The 12,466-nt window shown below is 37.9% G+C and overlaps 1 protein-coding gene and 1 long non-coding RNA gene across 5 annotated transcripts in view; one reads left to right on the forward strand and one right to left on the reverse strand.

Annotated features, from left to right (window-relative positions):
- Positions 1–2,734: 2,734 nt before the first annotated feature.
- The window catches only part of CCDC90B (coiled-coil domain containing 90B), a 46,702-nt gene continuing 36,970 nt past the window's right edge, over positions 2,735–12,466 (forward strand). Inside the window, exons 1-3 of one of the 4 annotated variants that reach the window (XM_058687628.1) lie at positions 2,735–3,229; positions 5,900–6,019; positions 8,174–8,277. In XM_058687628.1, coding sequence (XP_058543611.1) covers positions 3,130–3,229; positions 5,900–6,019; positions 8,174–8,277 — 324 coding nt within the window. In that variant the 5' untranslated portion in view covers positions 2,735–3,129. The remainder of the gene's footprint in view (positions 3,230–5,899; positions 6,020–8,173; positions 8,278–12,466) is intronic. The other 3 variants (XM_058687626.1, XM_058687625.1, XM_058687627.1) reach the window with 3 other exon arrangements.
- On the reverse strand, positions 5,663–7,710 carry LOC131487192 (uncharacterized). Its single transcript, XR_009249653.1, has 2 exons — positions 6,812–7,710; positions 5,663–6,612 (listed from the first exon to the last, which is right to left on the reverse strand). It is a non-coding gene; the product is annotated as an uncharacterized LOC131487192 (long non-coding RNA).

Below are 12,466 nucleotides of genomic sequence, written 5' to 3' on the forward strand. Positions count from 1 at the left end.
AAACCCAAATCTTTTATAATAGGCAATAAGCATGGGACGTTTTGCTCCAGAAGGACACTGAATTTCCCAAGGCTCCTCATTATACAAAATTCTTTAAAAAGAGAGTCCATAGCAAAAGGCAGGCAGGGCCTCTGTGTGCAAGACATGCAGAAATGTGAGAGACTCACGGAGAATTACTTCCCAATATTGAGTAAAGTCAACAGGCATTATTAATAAAAGTAGCTCTTGCTTATTGGGTGTTTATATGCACCAGGCACTGTGCTAATTATTTTACATGCATTACGTCTTTTATTCCTGCCAACAAACTTATGAGGAAATATTAACAATATATGTGAAAATATTTTTATAAATTAAGGCTTTCACATACAAATGGAAAGCAACAATGGAGAGTTTGGAAACACACACAGGTACATCAGGGAGGTCTCAGGGAGTGGTTAGATCTGTTAGCTGAATACTGTCTGGACTCTCGCTCTATCTGCTATTCCTGCTTCTACTTCTGTGCACTTCTCCTGCCCACTGTCAGAGTATGGCTGTCTCAGCCCCCAAATTCACTTGCTGTAGTGCCAACCAGCTTCAGAAGATGATTAAGAATTCCTGACTCAGCTTGCTCGGTCCATGAAAGAGAATGATTGGCGCAGCTTTGGTCACGTGACTAATCAAAACTTCATTTCTGTTGTGGAGTTTTACAGTAATGTAAATAATAACCAATAAATATTAACATATAAAGAGGTGTAGCTTTTTTCATAATCATTACTTTAGGTAATTAAAAATATTGTGGTCCCACTTACTGGTCTTTATCCTCCAGTAGTCTGTAAGCTTCTCCAGAACAGTAATCATCATAACATTAGGCAGAATTACAATCATATTGGAGATATATATATATATATATATATATATACATGATGTGCATATATGTATACATTTATATACATATATGTATATGTATAAATATACGCATGTGTATATGTCATAACTTTGATGTATGTGTGTATATATAAAGAATTTTTTTAAATAATGATATCATACCGATGAGGTTTTGGGGTGATGGTGGGGGCTCGGGAGCTGGTGACCAAGAAAGAATTCTTGAAGACATCTTTGGTGCAAAAAAGTGATTTTATTAACGCACAGAACACGACCCATGGGCAGAAAGAGCTATGTCGGTGCTGTGAAGAATGGCTGGTTTTATACTATGGAGTTGGGAAGGTAAAGTCAAAAGAGAGGCCTCCAGAGGGACTTTGATATGCTAAAGACGACTCCTAAGATACCCAAAAACTTGCTATTGTCAAACTAAGATTGTTGTCCCTCTAGTAGGCATTAACATTAAGACAATAGGGGGTTCCTGGAGAAATATTATACTCTGTATTTGAGAATTTAATTTTACCTGCCATTTCCTTCTTGCCTTTGTTTCCCATTATCACTATGGAGGGGTGATGTTGGGGGTCCAGGAAACAGTCTACAGGCTTCTGGAGATTAGGAGAATAGATAAGATTGCCTTTTTCTTGTAACTTACTAAAATATTTGTAAACTGATGGAAACCCATAGTCTGTATGACTGTGATCTCTATCAATTGGCCATTTGTTTTCTTTCCTTTCCTTTGTCCTTGGTCAGCCAGAAGTGCCTGAGGAATATCACACACATCCCACCTTGGGGGTGGGAGGGGGGATGCTAGCTTGCACTTTGTCCTTAGCCCGCCCCATGCTCCCTCATCTATAGTGACGCTCATAGAATATTCCATGATTCTATAATATTCCCATTTGTATAATAATTCCAATTATATGACTGTATACTATTCCAATTTGGAACATTTGTGCAAGTTGCTGAATCACCTTGAATATTTAAATTATTTCTAAAGTTTTACTATTATAAGTAACATTCCAGGGTTTTAATTCTTAAAAATCTTAGCTACAGTTAAGGTTATTTTTTCTCAGAACAGATTGTTAGAAGTGAACCTCTGGCTATTCATTTTTATTAGAATTTCATATATATTATTAAATTGCTTTCTAAAGGTACTAACTTACATTCTTGCCAGCAGTGTAAGTGACCCGATGTAATTGCATATTTGCTGGCATCGATAATTTTTTTTTAAATTTTAATCAGTAAAACTGGTATATCTTTATGTTTGTTTTTTCATTTAACTGGTGAGATTAAACTGAGTTTTGTTTTATTTTTCAATTTTTAAATAACCACTTATATTCCCTCTCCATAAATTGCCTGTTAAAGCCCTTGCTGGCAGGAATCAAGTGCTGTTCTTTAATGTGCCTCAGTGCTTACAATGGTGCTTGTTATGCAACTGATGCTGACAAAGCTTTGAAAACAAATAGCTAGAAAAATCTTAGAGTAACTGTTTACATCCTTGTGAGAATAATTAAGCCACTAAAACCCAACCATTGTGTACCACTTTAGAATTTACGAAGAACATATCAACATATTTGAACCCCAGAATTACTGTGTGTTGTTACTTTTAACATTTTTTCCGTGTGGAACAAAGTCTGAGGTAACAAGTCTCAGAGGGTAAGTGACGAAAAGCAGCACGGCTCTGGAAACGGAGAAATTGTTTCCCTCAAGACCGTAACTAAACTAACTGCAGTTCGTCCTCCTGTGCACAAGAGGGCAAAGGAGTAGGCCATGAAGCAGCAAGAATGAGCACCTCGCTGGACTACGTTTCCCAGGTTTCTGCGCGATTCCCCGGAATACTCAGCGGATGAGGATTTCAGGTCCCAGGTTGCTGGGCGGTAGGGTGTGACGCAATCTCACACCCAGGGGCGTAATGGCCTCTGGGTTTTCCCGGGGGACTTCCGCTGTTGAGCTGTACCTCATTGCTAGGAAACGGGCGCCAGAAAGTTCTCAGACAAGGTCCCGCTTTCTTAGAGTGGTAACGTCGTGCGCCGGTTGGGAAAGGGCAGTGGAAGGAGCGGAGCCTCTGTGAACCATGCTCGTGAACTGTGGGTCCGTCTGTAAAGAGGCCCGTCTTAACGGTACCGAGGTTAGAATCTGCGCTGGGAAGGACTTTTGCTGCAGGCCGAAAACTACACTTCCCAGAATCCTCGTGGTGCCAGAACTACGTTGCCCGAAAGCCTGAGCGTGATTCAGCCAGCCTCTCACCTCCACCCGCCAGCCTGAAAACAGGAAATGTGGAGTCGCAGTGTTTGGCGGCTCCTGTGCTCTGACGGCCGTGCCGGCCGCCGGGTTTCCATCCTCGGCGGGCGTTTCTCGCCGGCCCTGCGGAGAGGTGAGACGAGACGGCTTGGTGTCGATGCCTGCGTGCTATTTGGGGATATTGCGGGTGGTTCGTGCCTGCTCCGGCGAGCGGTAGACAAGAGTGCCACGCCCCTCCCAGTCCCTGGTGCTGGCGACCCCGCCGCTGCATCTCGCCCGCTTAGATTGGGGCGGAGGGGCCAGGACTGAGTAGAGAACCGCTTCTCCTCTTTTGAGAGCGAGCCCGTGAAAGCCTGGGGCTCCCACCTGGCTCCACCACTAGAGTCCCTCGGGCTTTTCTTTCTCAGCGCTTGGTTCCTTTTTATTATCAAATGAGGCTGGCAATCCCCTCCCTCTCCGAGGTCTGTCTGGAGTAATCTGTGTTCTGAGAGTTCTGGTTTCTTTCGTGGTTTGTTCAGACTTAAGCTGTTATTTGGGTGCTGTCTCGGACCCAGGTTTTTGGTAGACACAGCATGCATTTCAGGTCAGGCCAACTGTAAGCAGTTAACAGTCATATAAATGTGTAATTCATGAGGTGTGGCAAAACTGTTCTAGGATCCTGTGAACAAGCAACACCTGACGTAAGACAGTCTGGGCAGGCTTTCTGGAGGAGGAGACATTCAAACTGAACTCAGAAGGATAAACATGAGCAGGCAAAGAAAAGGAGAGCTTTCTTAAGTTATTCAGAGAATTAAAGAGTTAAAAGAATCCTTAAGAGCAGAGAGCCAAAGAGGGGAGACAGGAGACTGCAGCTGCACCCTGCAGATTGTGGCTGTGTTAGGTATTTGGTGTCTCTCCCATATTCAGTAGGAAGCTGCCTTTTGTGAAAGGCATTCAAATGTTTGTTGACTGAAATCAGAGGAGTTGTGCACTAACCTGCCTAGCTCTGAGACCATAACATCTCAGGCAGTTACTTAGCACTTCTGAGCCTGTTTTCCTCATCCATAACATGAGAATTTTAAGGATAAGTATTAGGTGTGAAAGCAGTATCATGTCATATAAATATTACCCTCTCTCCTCCGCCACCAAGTAAACCTTGAATAAAATACTAAACTTCTAATCAAGGAGAGATAACTTCAGGTACTAATCAATCCTAATACAATTGTTACTGGAAATATTGCTGAAATCTGCCCCTCTTTTTCCTCCAATTTTTTTCTTTTCCTCCTCAGGTCTAATATTGACACACAGGCACATTGCTGAACTCTTCTAGATGGCACTCAAAGCCAAAAAGATTGCTGACTGCTGTGCTAATATGTGTGTGTATGTGTTCAAAATTGATCCACTTTTACATCTGATTCCCATTATCTCTAAACAATTTATCTGAGTATTTAAATAAATTGATCTAAAGGACTGGGCATCACTTTTTCATCATTTGAATTTAGAGTTTATATTTAGATACTGTTTTTAAACCTATCTTTCCTGCCCACTTACTAGTCCACAAAGTCAGCAAAGACATCAGTTATGTCTGGTTTTCTCATCATCCTCTGTACCTGGTGCTCAAGTGTCTGTTGGCTGGAAGGATATTGCTGGAAGGATATAGGAAAGAATTGCATTTTCCCTACAGTACCTACCAGAAAAGCAATACTTGAGGTTGCAGCTGTGTCTTTTTAAGTACCTACGTATATTAAGTGGTTTGGGATAAAAAAGAGAGACAGCATAGGGTGACAGAGCCTGAGCTTTGGAGTCACAAGACCTGAGTCTGAATTCACTAATGACTCTGTGACTGGAGGTAAAATGCTTTACCTTAGGTTCACTTACCTTATCTAAAATGGATAATGCCACCTTGCCTTTGTAGTATATAAAACATCTAGTACAGTACCTTGTGTTCAATTAATAATTATACTAATTAGCTGTTATTTTACTTAATATATAGTAATAGTAATGAAGTTGAATGTAAACAGAGTTCTTGCTGAAAGAGAATACTTTTTAATGAAATTCGCCAGCAATATGTGGAAAAGGACCGTACTGTGTCTAGGTTAAAAATTGGGAATTTATTGAAATGGTACATTTATTTCAAAGATAAGAAATTTGCTAGGGCTTTTGTGTTGCCTCTAGTAAATACTCCAGGATTTAAAATCAGATTCATTGATTGATTCAACAAAATATTGTGACCCAATTATTTGCCAAGTACCGTTCTAGGTACCGAAGATACAGTGATGAAAAACACAAAGTGTCCTAGAGCTTGTAGTCTGGTTCAGAGAGACAAACAAGACGAGTTCAGATTAGAACTGAGGACTGTGATGGAAATAAGCTGGATATGTAGGAGAGTGGGAGTTCAAAAAGCTACTTTATATGAGGATGTAGGTATAAATAATTATCATAGCTCTGTGAAAGACATCTTAGCACCTAGGAGAGTTGGATGGTTTCCACTCTTCCAGTAATGAGAGACGTGACAGTGATATCCAAAGCTTTTGATGTATATTACATTACAACTTTTTACTGACTCTTAACAAATAAAACATCATACTGAAAGAAGGAAAGGAAGCATTTATTGAATGTTTGCCGTGTACAGAGTACTTTTAGACACTTTTCAGATAAAAGAGTCCAAGGCTCAGAGGAACCCGTCTTCTTCCTTGAAATTACAGAATTCCTAAGTAGAAGAGCTAGAACTGTATTGTAAATAGATGAGAGAAATGCTTGAGAAGCTAAAGTGGCACATTTGTGTTAGTTCCTACAAGGAAAAAACCCTGTCTTCTCTTTTCAGACTTTTTCACCACCACAACCAAGGAAGGATATGATATGAGGCGAGTGGACCTAACTCCTTTAGAACAAAGGAAATTAACGTTTGATACCCATGCACTGGTTCAGGATTTGGAAACTCATGGTAAGAAACGGATAACTCTTGAAAGAATTTAACAACAGTCATAGTAAATTACCTAGTCAAGACAGTATCATTATTATGGACAATTAAGAATCAGTTGAAATACAAGTGCTATCCATACAGTGGAATATTTTACAGTCATGAAAATGGTATTGCTTGAAGAATATTTACTGATAATGAGAAATACTCAAGATAGAGAACATATAACATTACATATGCAGTATGATTTCAATTATGTAGAAAAAAACTGCAGAGTTTCTAGGCTGATACTAAAGTTCATGTGTAAGTACAAGGACTGCTTAGGAATAGCAAAAAAGAAAAAGGAACAAGCACAAAAAATAGTTGTCAAAACAATAATTTAAACTAAATTGTGTGATAATACAGGAATAGAAAAGTTGATAAATGGGGCACCTAGGTGACTCAGTTAAGTGTCCAGCTTCAGCTCAGGTCATGATCTCACAGTTCATGAGTTCGAGCCCCATGTCAGGCTCACTGCTGTCAGCACAGAGCCTGCTTTGGATCTTCTGTCCCCCTCTCTCTCTGCCCCTTCCCTGCTCATGCACATGCTGTCACTCTCTCTCTCAAAAATAAATACACTGTAAAAAATAAAAAATAAGAAAAGTTGATTAATAAAATAGAGTTGTATTCAGATAGGTAAACATAGATATTTTTAGCAAACAATAAGGCATTACAAATTAGAGAAAGGAAGGGCTATTTAATAAATTGATATGATACATGACTAGCCATTTGAAAAAATAAATTCCAGGTTGATTAAAAGTCAAATGTATGGGTTACTTGGGTGGCTCAGTCAGTTGAGCATCCGACTTCGGCTCAGGTCATAATCTCGCGGTCCATGAGTTGGAGCCCCATGTCGGGCTGTGTGCTGACAGCTCAGAGCCTGGAGCTTGCTTTGGATTCTGTGTCTCCCTCTCTCTCCGTCCCTCCCCCACTCATGCTCTCTCTCTCGCTCTCTCTCTGTCAAAAATAAATAAACATTAAAAAAAAAGTCAAATGTAAAAATATGAGGGAAAAGTTAAAAAAAATGCTATAATACTTGAAGACTTTTAGATTGAGGAAACAAGACATAAAACTCAAAAGCAGTGAACTAAAGACTGGCGTGTGACTACTGAAATATTTAAATCTGTATATCAAAGGGTGTCATCTGTAAAGTTAGAAATATTAGGAATAGACATAATAATGAGCCTATTGCTTTAATACACAAAATTCATATGAACCAATAAGGAAATGTTCAGTATCTTATAGGAAAATGGGTAAAGGCCATAAATAGCACACAGAAAAATATAAATAGGCAATAAATATATGTAAGGTGCTTAACTAAGGAAATGCAAATTTTAAGTATAAATAACAATGCTATGCCATTTCATTTTTTAATGCCAATTATAAACTGAAAAAAAAAAAAAACTAGGAGTATCCAGTGTTGATATAAATATGGGGAAATGGATCAGTGGGAATTAAAATTGCAGAATGCTTTTAAAGAGTAATTTAGCATAATCTGAAACTTTTTATTGTAACCATTTTTTAAAAAGTAAAAAATTTAAGGGTGCCTGCGTGACTCAGTCGGTTAAGCATCTGACTTTGGATCAGGTCATGATCTCACGGTTTGTGAGTTTGAGCCCCACGTTGGGCTCTGTGCTGACACTTCAGAGCCTGGAGCCTGCTTCAGATTTCTGTGTCTGTCTGTCTGTCTGTCTGTCTCTCTCTCTCTCTCTCTCTCTCTCTCTGCCTCTTCCCTACTCATCCTCTATCTCTCCCTCTTTCAAAAATAAACAAATATTTTTTTTTTAAGTAAAAAATTTAAATGATGAGGAAAGTTATTCTAGCTGTCTATGTTGATATGGATATCATTTTTTTAAAATATAAACATATGTTGGGCGCCTGGGTGGCTCAGTCCGTACACGTCCCACTTCGGCTCAGGTCGTGATTTCGCGGTCTGTGAGTTGGAGCCCCGCGTCGGGCTCTGTGCTGATGGCTCTGTGCTGACGGCTCCGAGCCTGGAGCCTGTTTTGGATTCTGTGTCTCCCTCTCTCTCTGACCCTCCCCTGTTCATGCTCTGTCTCTCTCTCAAAAATAAACGTTAAAAAAAATTAAAAAAAAAATATATATATATATATACACATATGTATTTGCTCTCTACAGGATTTGACAAAGCACAAGCAGAAACAATTGTATCAGCATTAACCACTTTATCAAATGTCAGCCTGGATAGTATCTATAAGGAGATGGTCACTCGAGCTCAACAGGTAATATTTTCATTATTATCAATTGTGACCATTTCATTAGACAATCTTTTTCATATGGCATCTCTGTCAACCCACCCACCTGCCAAACATACCTGCATCTTTCTCTCTACAAAGGGACCAAAGAACAAAAGCAAAACTCTTCAGTAAAGTTAGTATCTAAAGAGATTGAGGAGTTAGAAGAGTCATAATAAAATTATGGTCACACAGAGAATGAAATTTTGTCAAAGCTTTCGTTGTGTGAGATAATTATATGTTATTTGAATTATTTGAGGTGGTGGTAGGTGATGAGTGAAACAATACCTACCATAGGAGAAAAGCTAACCTATTAGATAAAAACATTTAACTGCAGTCAGGTGTATGTTCTGGTTAATTTTCACAAACGGAAGAGACTTAATTAAACATGGCTGGAAAGGATTTCATTAAGATGCTTTAAATTTGGATACACAAATTCTTAAAGTCAGATAATGCCGTTTACTAAGAACTTACAGTGAGAGATGCACAAGGCTGTGGATTTCTCACATATTATCTTATGTAATCCCTCTAACAACCTTGCAAAGTAGATAGAATTATTCTACTTTGCCACTGAGGAGAGAATCAGATTAATTTTTTACAGTTGTCATTGTGGTGCTGTGGAGAAAAAGAATAATTTTATATAAAACATAGAATAAGCTAAATGAGCTTGACTGTGGAATATAATTGATAAAACTCATAATCGTGAATTAATCACTATGATTAAAAATGTTTACTTTCTGTAATTTTATACACACACACACATGTATTTTTTTTTTTCCCTTGGACTTGACAAATACTTCATTTTTACTTAGGAATTAAGATTTTCCTTCTTTTTTTATTCCTCCTCTCCCAAGTGATGCACTGTTAATACAACGTTGCATTAATTTCTAATGTACAAAGTAGTGATACACCAATTCTATACATTACTCAGTGCTCCCCCATGATATATGTAGTCACTATCTGTCACTATACAGTTTTTTTTATAAGAGTCTGTTTCTTGGTTTGTGTCTCTCTTTTTTTACCTTTGCCTATTTGTTTCTTAAATTCCACATCTGAGTGAAATCATAAGGTATTTGTCTTTCTCTATTTTACTTAGCATTGTAGTCTCTGCCTCCCTCCATGTTACTGCAAATGGCATGGTTTCATTCTTTCTTATGGCTGAATAATATTCTGTTGTGTATATATACCACATCTGTATCCATTTTCATCATTCGATGAACACTTGAGCTGCTTCCATAATTTGACTATTGTATATAATACTGCAATAAACATAGGGGTGTATGCATCCCTTTGAATAAGTGTTTTTGTTTGTTTTTTAAATATATTTTTTTAATGTTTGTTTATTTTTGAGAGACAAAGTGTGAGCAGGGGAGGGGCAGAGAGAGGAAGACACAGTAGCCAAAGCAGGCTCTGGGCTCTGAGCTGTCAGCACAGAGCCTGATGTGGGGTCGAACTCACAAACCATGAGACCGTGATCTGAGCCAAAGTTGGATGCTTAACCAGCTGAGCCACCCAGGTACCCCTTGAATAAGTGTTTTTGTATCTTTTGAGTTAAATACCCAGTAGTGCAATTACTAGATTATAGGCTATTTTTCATTTTTTGAGGACCCTCCCTACTGTTTTTTATAGTGGCTACACCAGTTTGCATTCCCACCAACAGTGCAGGAGAGTTCTTTTTCTCCACATCCTCGCCAACATGTGTTGTTTCTTCTGTTGTTGATTTTAGCCATTCTAACAAGTATGTGAGGTGAAATCTCATTGTAGTTTTAATTTGCATTTCCCTAACAAGGACTGATGCTGATTGAGCATCTTTTCATGTGTCTGTTAGCCATCTGTATATCTACTTTGGAGAAATGTTTGTTCATGTCTTCTGCCCATTTTTTAATTGGATTATTTGTTTTCTTGGTGTTCAGTTGTGTAAATTCTTTATATATTTTGGATACTAAGCTGTTATCAGATGTGTCATTTGCAAGTATCTTCTCCCATTTCATAGGTTGCCTTTTAGTTTTGTTGACTGTTTCCTTTGTGCTGCAGAAGCTTTTTATTTTTATGTACTCCCAGTAGTTTTTTTTTTTTTTTTTTTTTTTTTTTACTTCCCTTGCCTTGGAAGACATATCTAGAAAAATGTTGCTACTGCTAATGTCAGAGAAATTACTGCCTGTGCTCTCTTACAGGACTTTTCAGTTTCAGGTCCCATATTTATGTGGTTAACTCATTTTGAGTTTATTTTTGGTATGGTGTAGGAAAGTGGTCCACTTTCTTTATTTTGCAGGTAGCTTTCCGGTTTTCCCAGCACCATTTGTTGAAGAAGAGGCTGTCTTTTTCCCATTGCATATTCTTTTCCTCCTGTGTGAAAGATTAATTGACCATATAATTGTGGGTTTATTTCTGGGCTTTCTATTCTGTTCTATTTTGGGGACAATACCATACTGTTTTGATTACTGCAGCTTTGTAATATAACTTGAAGTCCAGAATTGTGATACCTCCAGTTGTTTTTCTTTTTCAAATCTGCTATGACCGTTCGAGGTCTTTTGTCATTCCATACAAATTTTAAGGTGGTTTGTTCTAGTTCTGTGAAAAATGCTGTTGGTATTTTGATAGGGTTACATTAAATCTGTAGATTGCTTTGGGTAGTATAGACATTTTAACAGTATTTGTTCTTCCAGTCCATGAGCATGGAATATCTTTGCATTTCTTAGTGTTGTCTTCAGTTTCTTTTATCATTGTTTTGGAGTTTTCATAGTACAGGTCTTTTACCTTCTTGATTAAAGTTATTTCTAGGTATTTTATTATATTTGGTGCAATTGTAAGTGGGATTATTAATTTCTCTTTCTACTGTTTCATTATTAGTGTATAGAGTGCAACAGATTTCTATACATTGATTTTTGTATCCTATAATTTTACTGAATTCATTTATCAGTTCTAGTGGGTTTTGGTGGAATCTTTAAGGTTTTCTATATATAGTATCATGTCATGTACAAATAGGGAAAGTTTTCCTTCTACCTTACTGATTTGGATGCCTTTTATTTCTTTTTGTTGTCTGATTGCTGTTATTAGAGCTTCCAATACTGTGTTGAATAAAACTGGTGAGAGTAGACATTCTTGTCTTGTTCCTGACCTTTGGGGAAGAGCTCTCAATTTTTCTCCATTGTGTATGAAGTTGGCTGTGGGTTTGTCATAAAGGCCCTTATTATGTTCTCTCTAAACCTATTTTGTTGGGGCACCTGGGTAGCTCAGTCGGTTAAGCATCCAACTCATGATTTCAGGTAAGGTCATGATCCCACAGTTGTGAGACAGAGCCCCACGTCAGCAACAGAGCCCACTTAAGATTCTCTTTCCCTCTGCCTCTCCCCTGCTTGCACTCTCTAAATAAACAAACAAACCTACTTTTTTGATGGTTTTTATCATGAATGGATGTTGTACCATCTTGAATGCTTTTTCTGCATCTATCAAAATGATCATATGGTCTTTATCCTTTTTTTTATTATTAATGTGATGTTTCATGTTGATTGATTTGCAAATATTGAACCAGCCTTGCATCCTGGGAATCAATCCCACTTGATTGTGGTCAGTGATATTTTTAATATATTGTTGGATTCAGTTTGCTAATATTTTTGTTGAGGGTTTTTGTATCTATGTTCATCAGAGATACTGGCCTCTAGCTCTCTTTATTTATGATATCTTTATCTAGTTTTAGTTATCAGTGTAATGCTAGCCTCCTAGAATGAATCTGGAAGTTTTCCTCCCTCTTCTGTTTTTTGGAATAGTTTAAGAAGAGTAGATATTAATTCTCCTTTAAATGTTTGGTAGAATTCACCTGTGAAGCCATCTGGTGCTAGATTTTTGTTGGGAGTTTTTGCTTACTGATTCAATTTCATTACTGGTAATTGGTCTGTTCAGATTTTCTATTCCTGCTCCAGTTTTGGGTGATGATTTGTTTCTAGGAATTTATCCATTTCTTGTAGGTTGTCCAGTTTGTTGGCATATAATTTTTCACAATATTCTCTTACATTTGTTTGTATTTCTGTGGGTTAATTTTCTTCTTTCACTGGTGATTTTGTTTATTTCAGTCTTTTTATTTTAATGAGTCTGGCTAGAGGCTTATCAGTTTTGTTGATCTTTTCAAAGAAACAACTATTGGTTTCATTGATCTCTTTCATTGGGGTTTTTTGTTTTG

The sequence above is a fragment of the Neofelis nebulosa genome, chromosome 10, assembly GCF_028018385.1.
Source record: "Neofelis nebulosa isolate mNeoNeb1 chromosome 10, mNeoNeb1.pri, whole genome shotgun sequence".
Taxonomy (NCBI): Eukaryota; Metazoa; Chordata; class Mammalia; order Carnivora; family Felidae; genus Neofelis; species Neofelis nebulosa.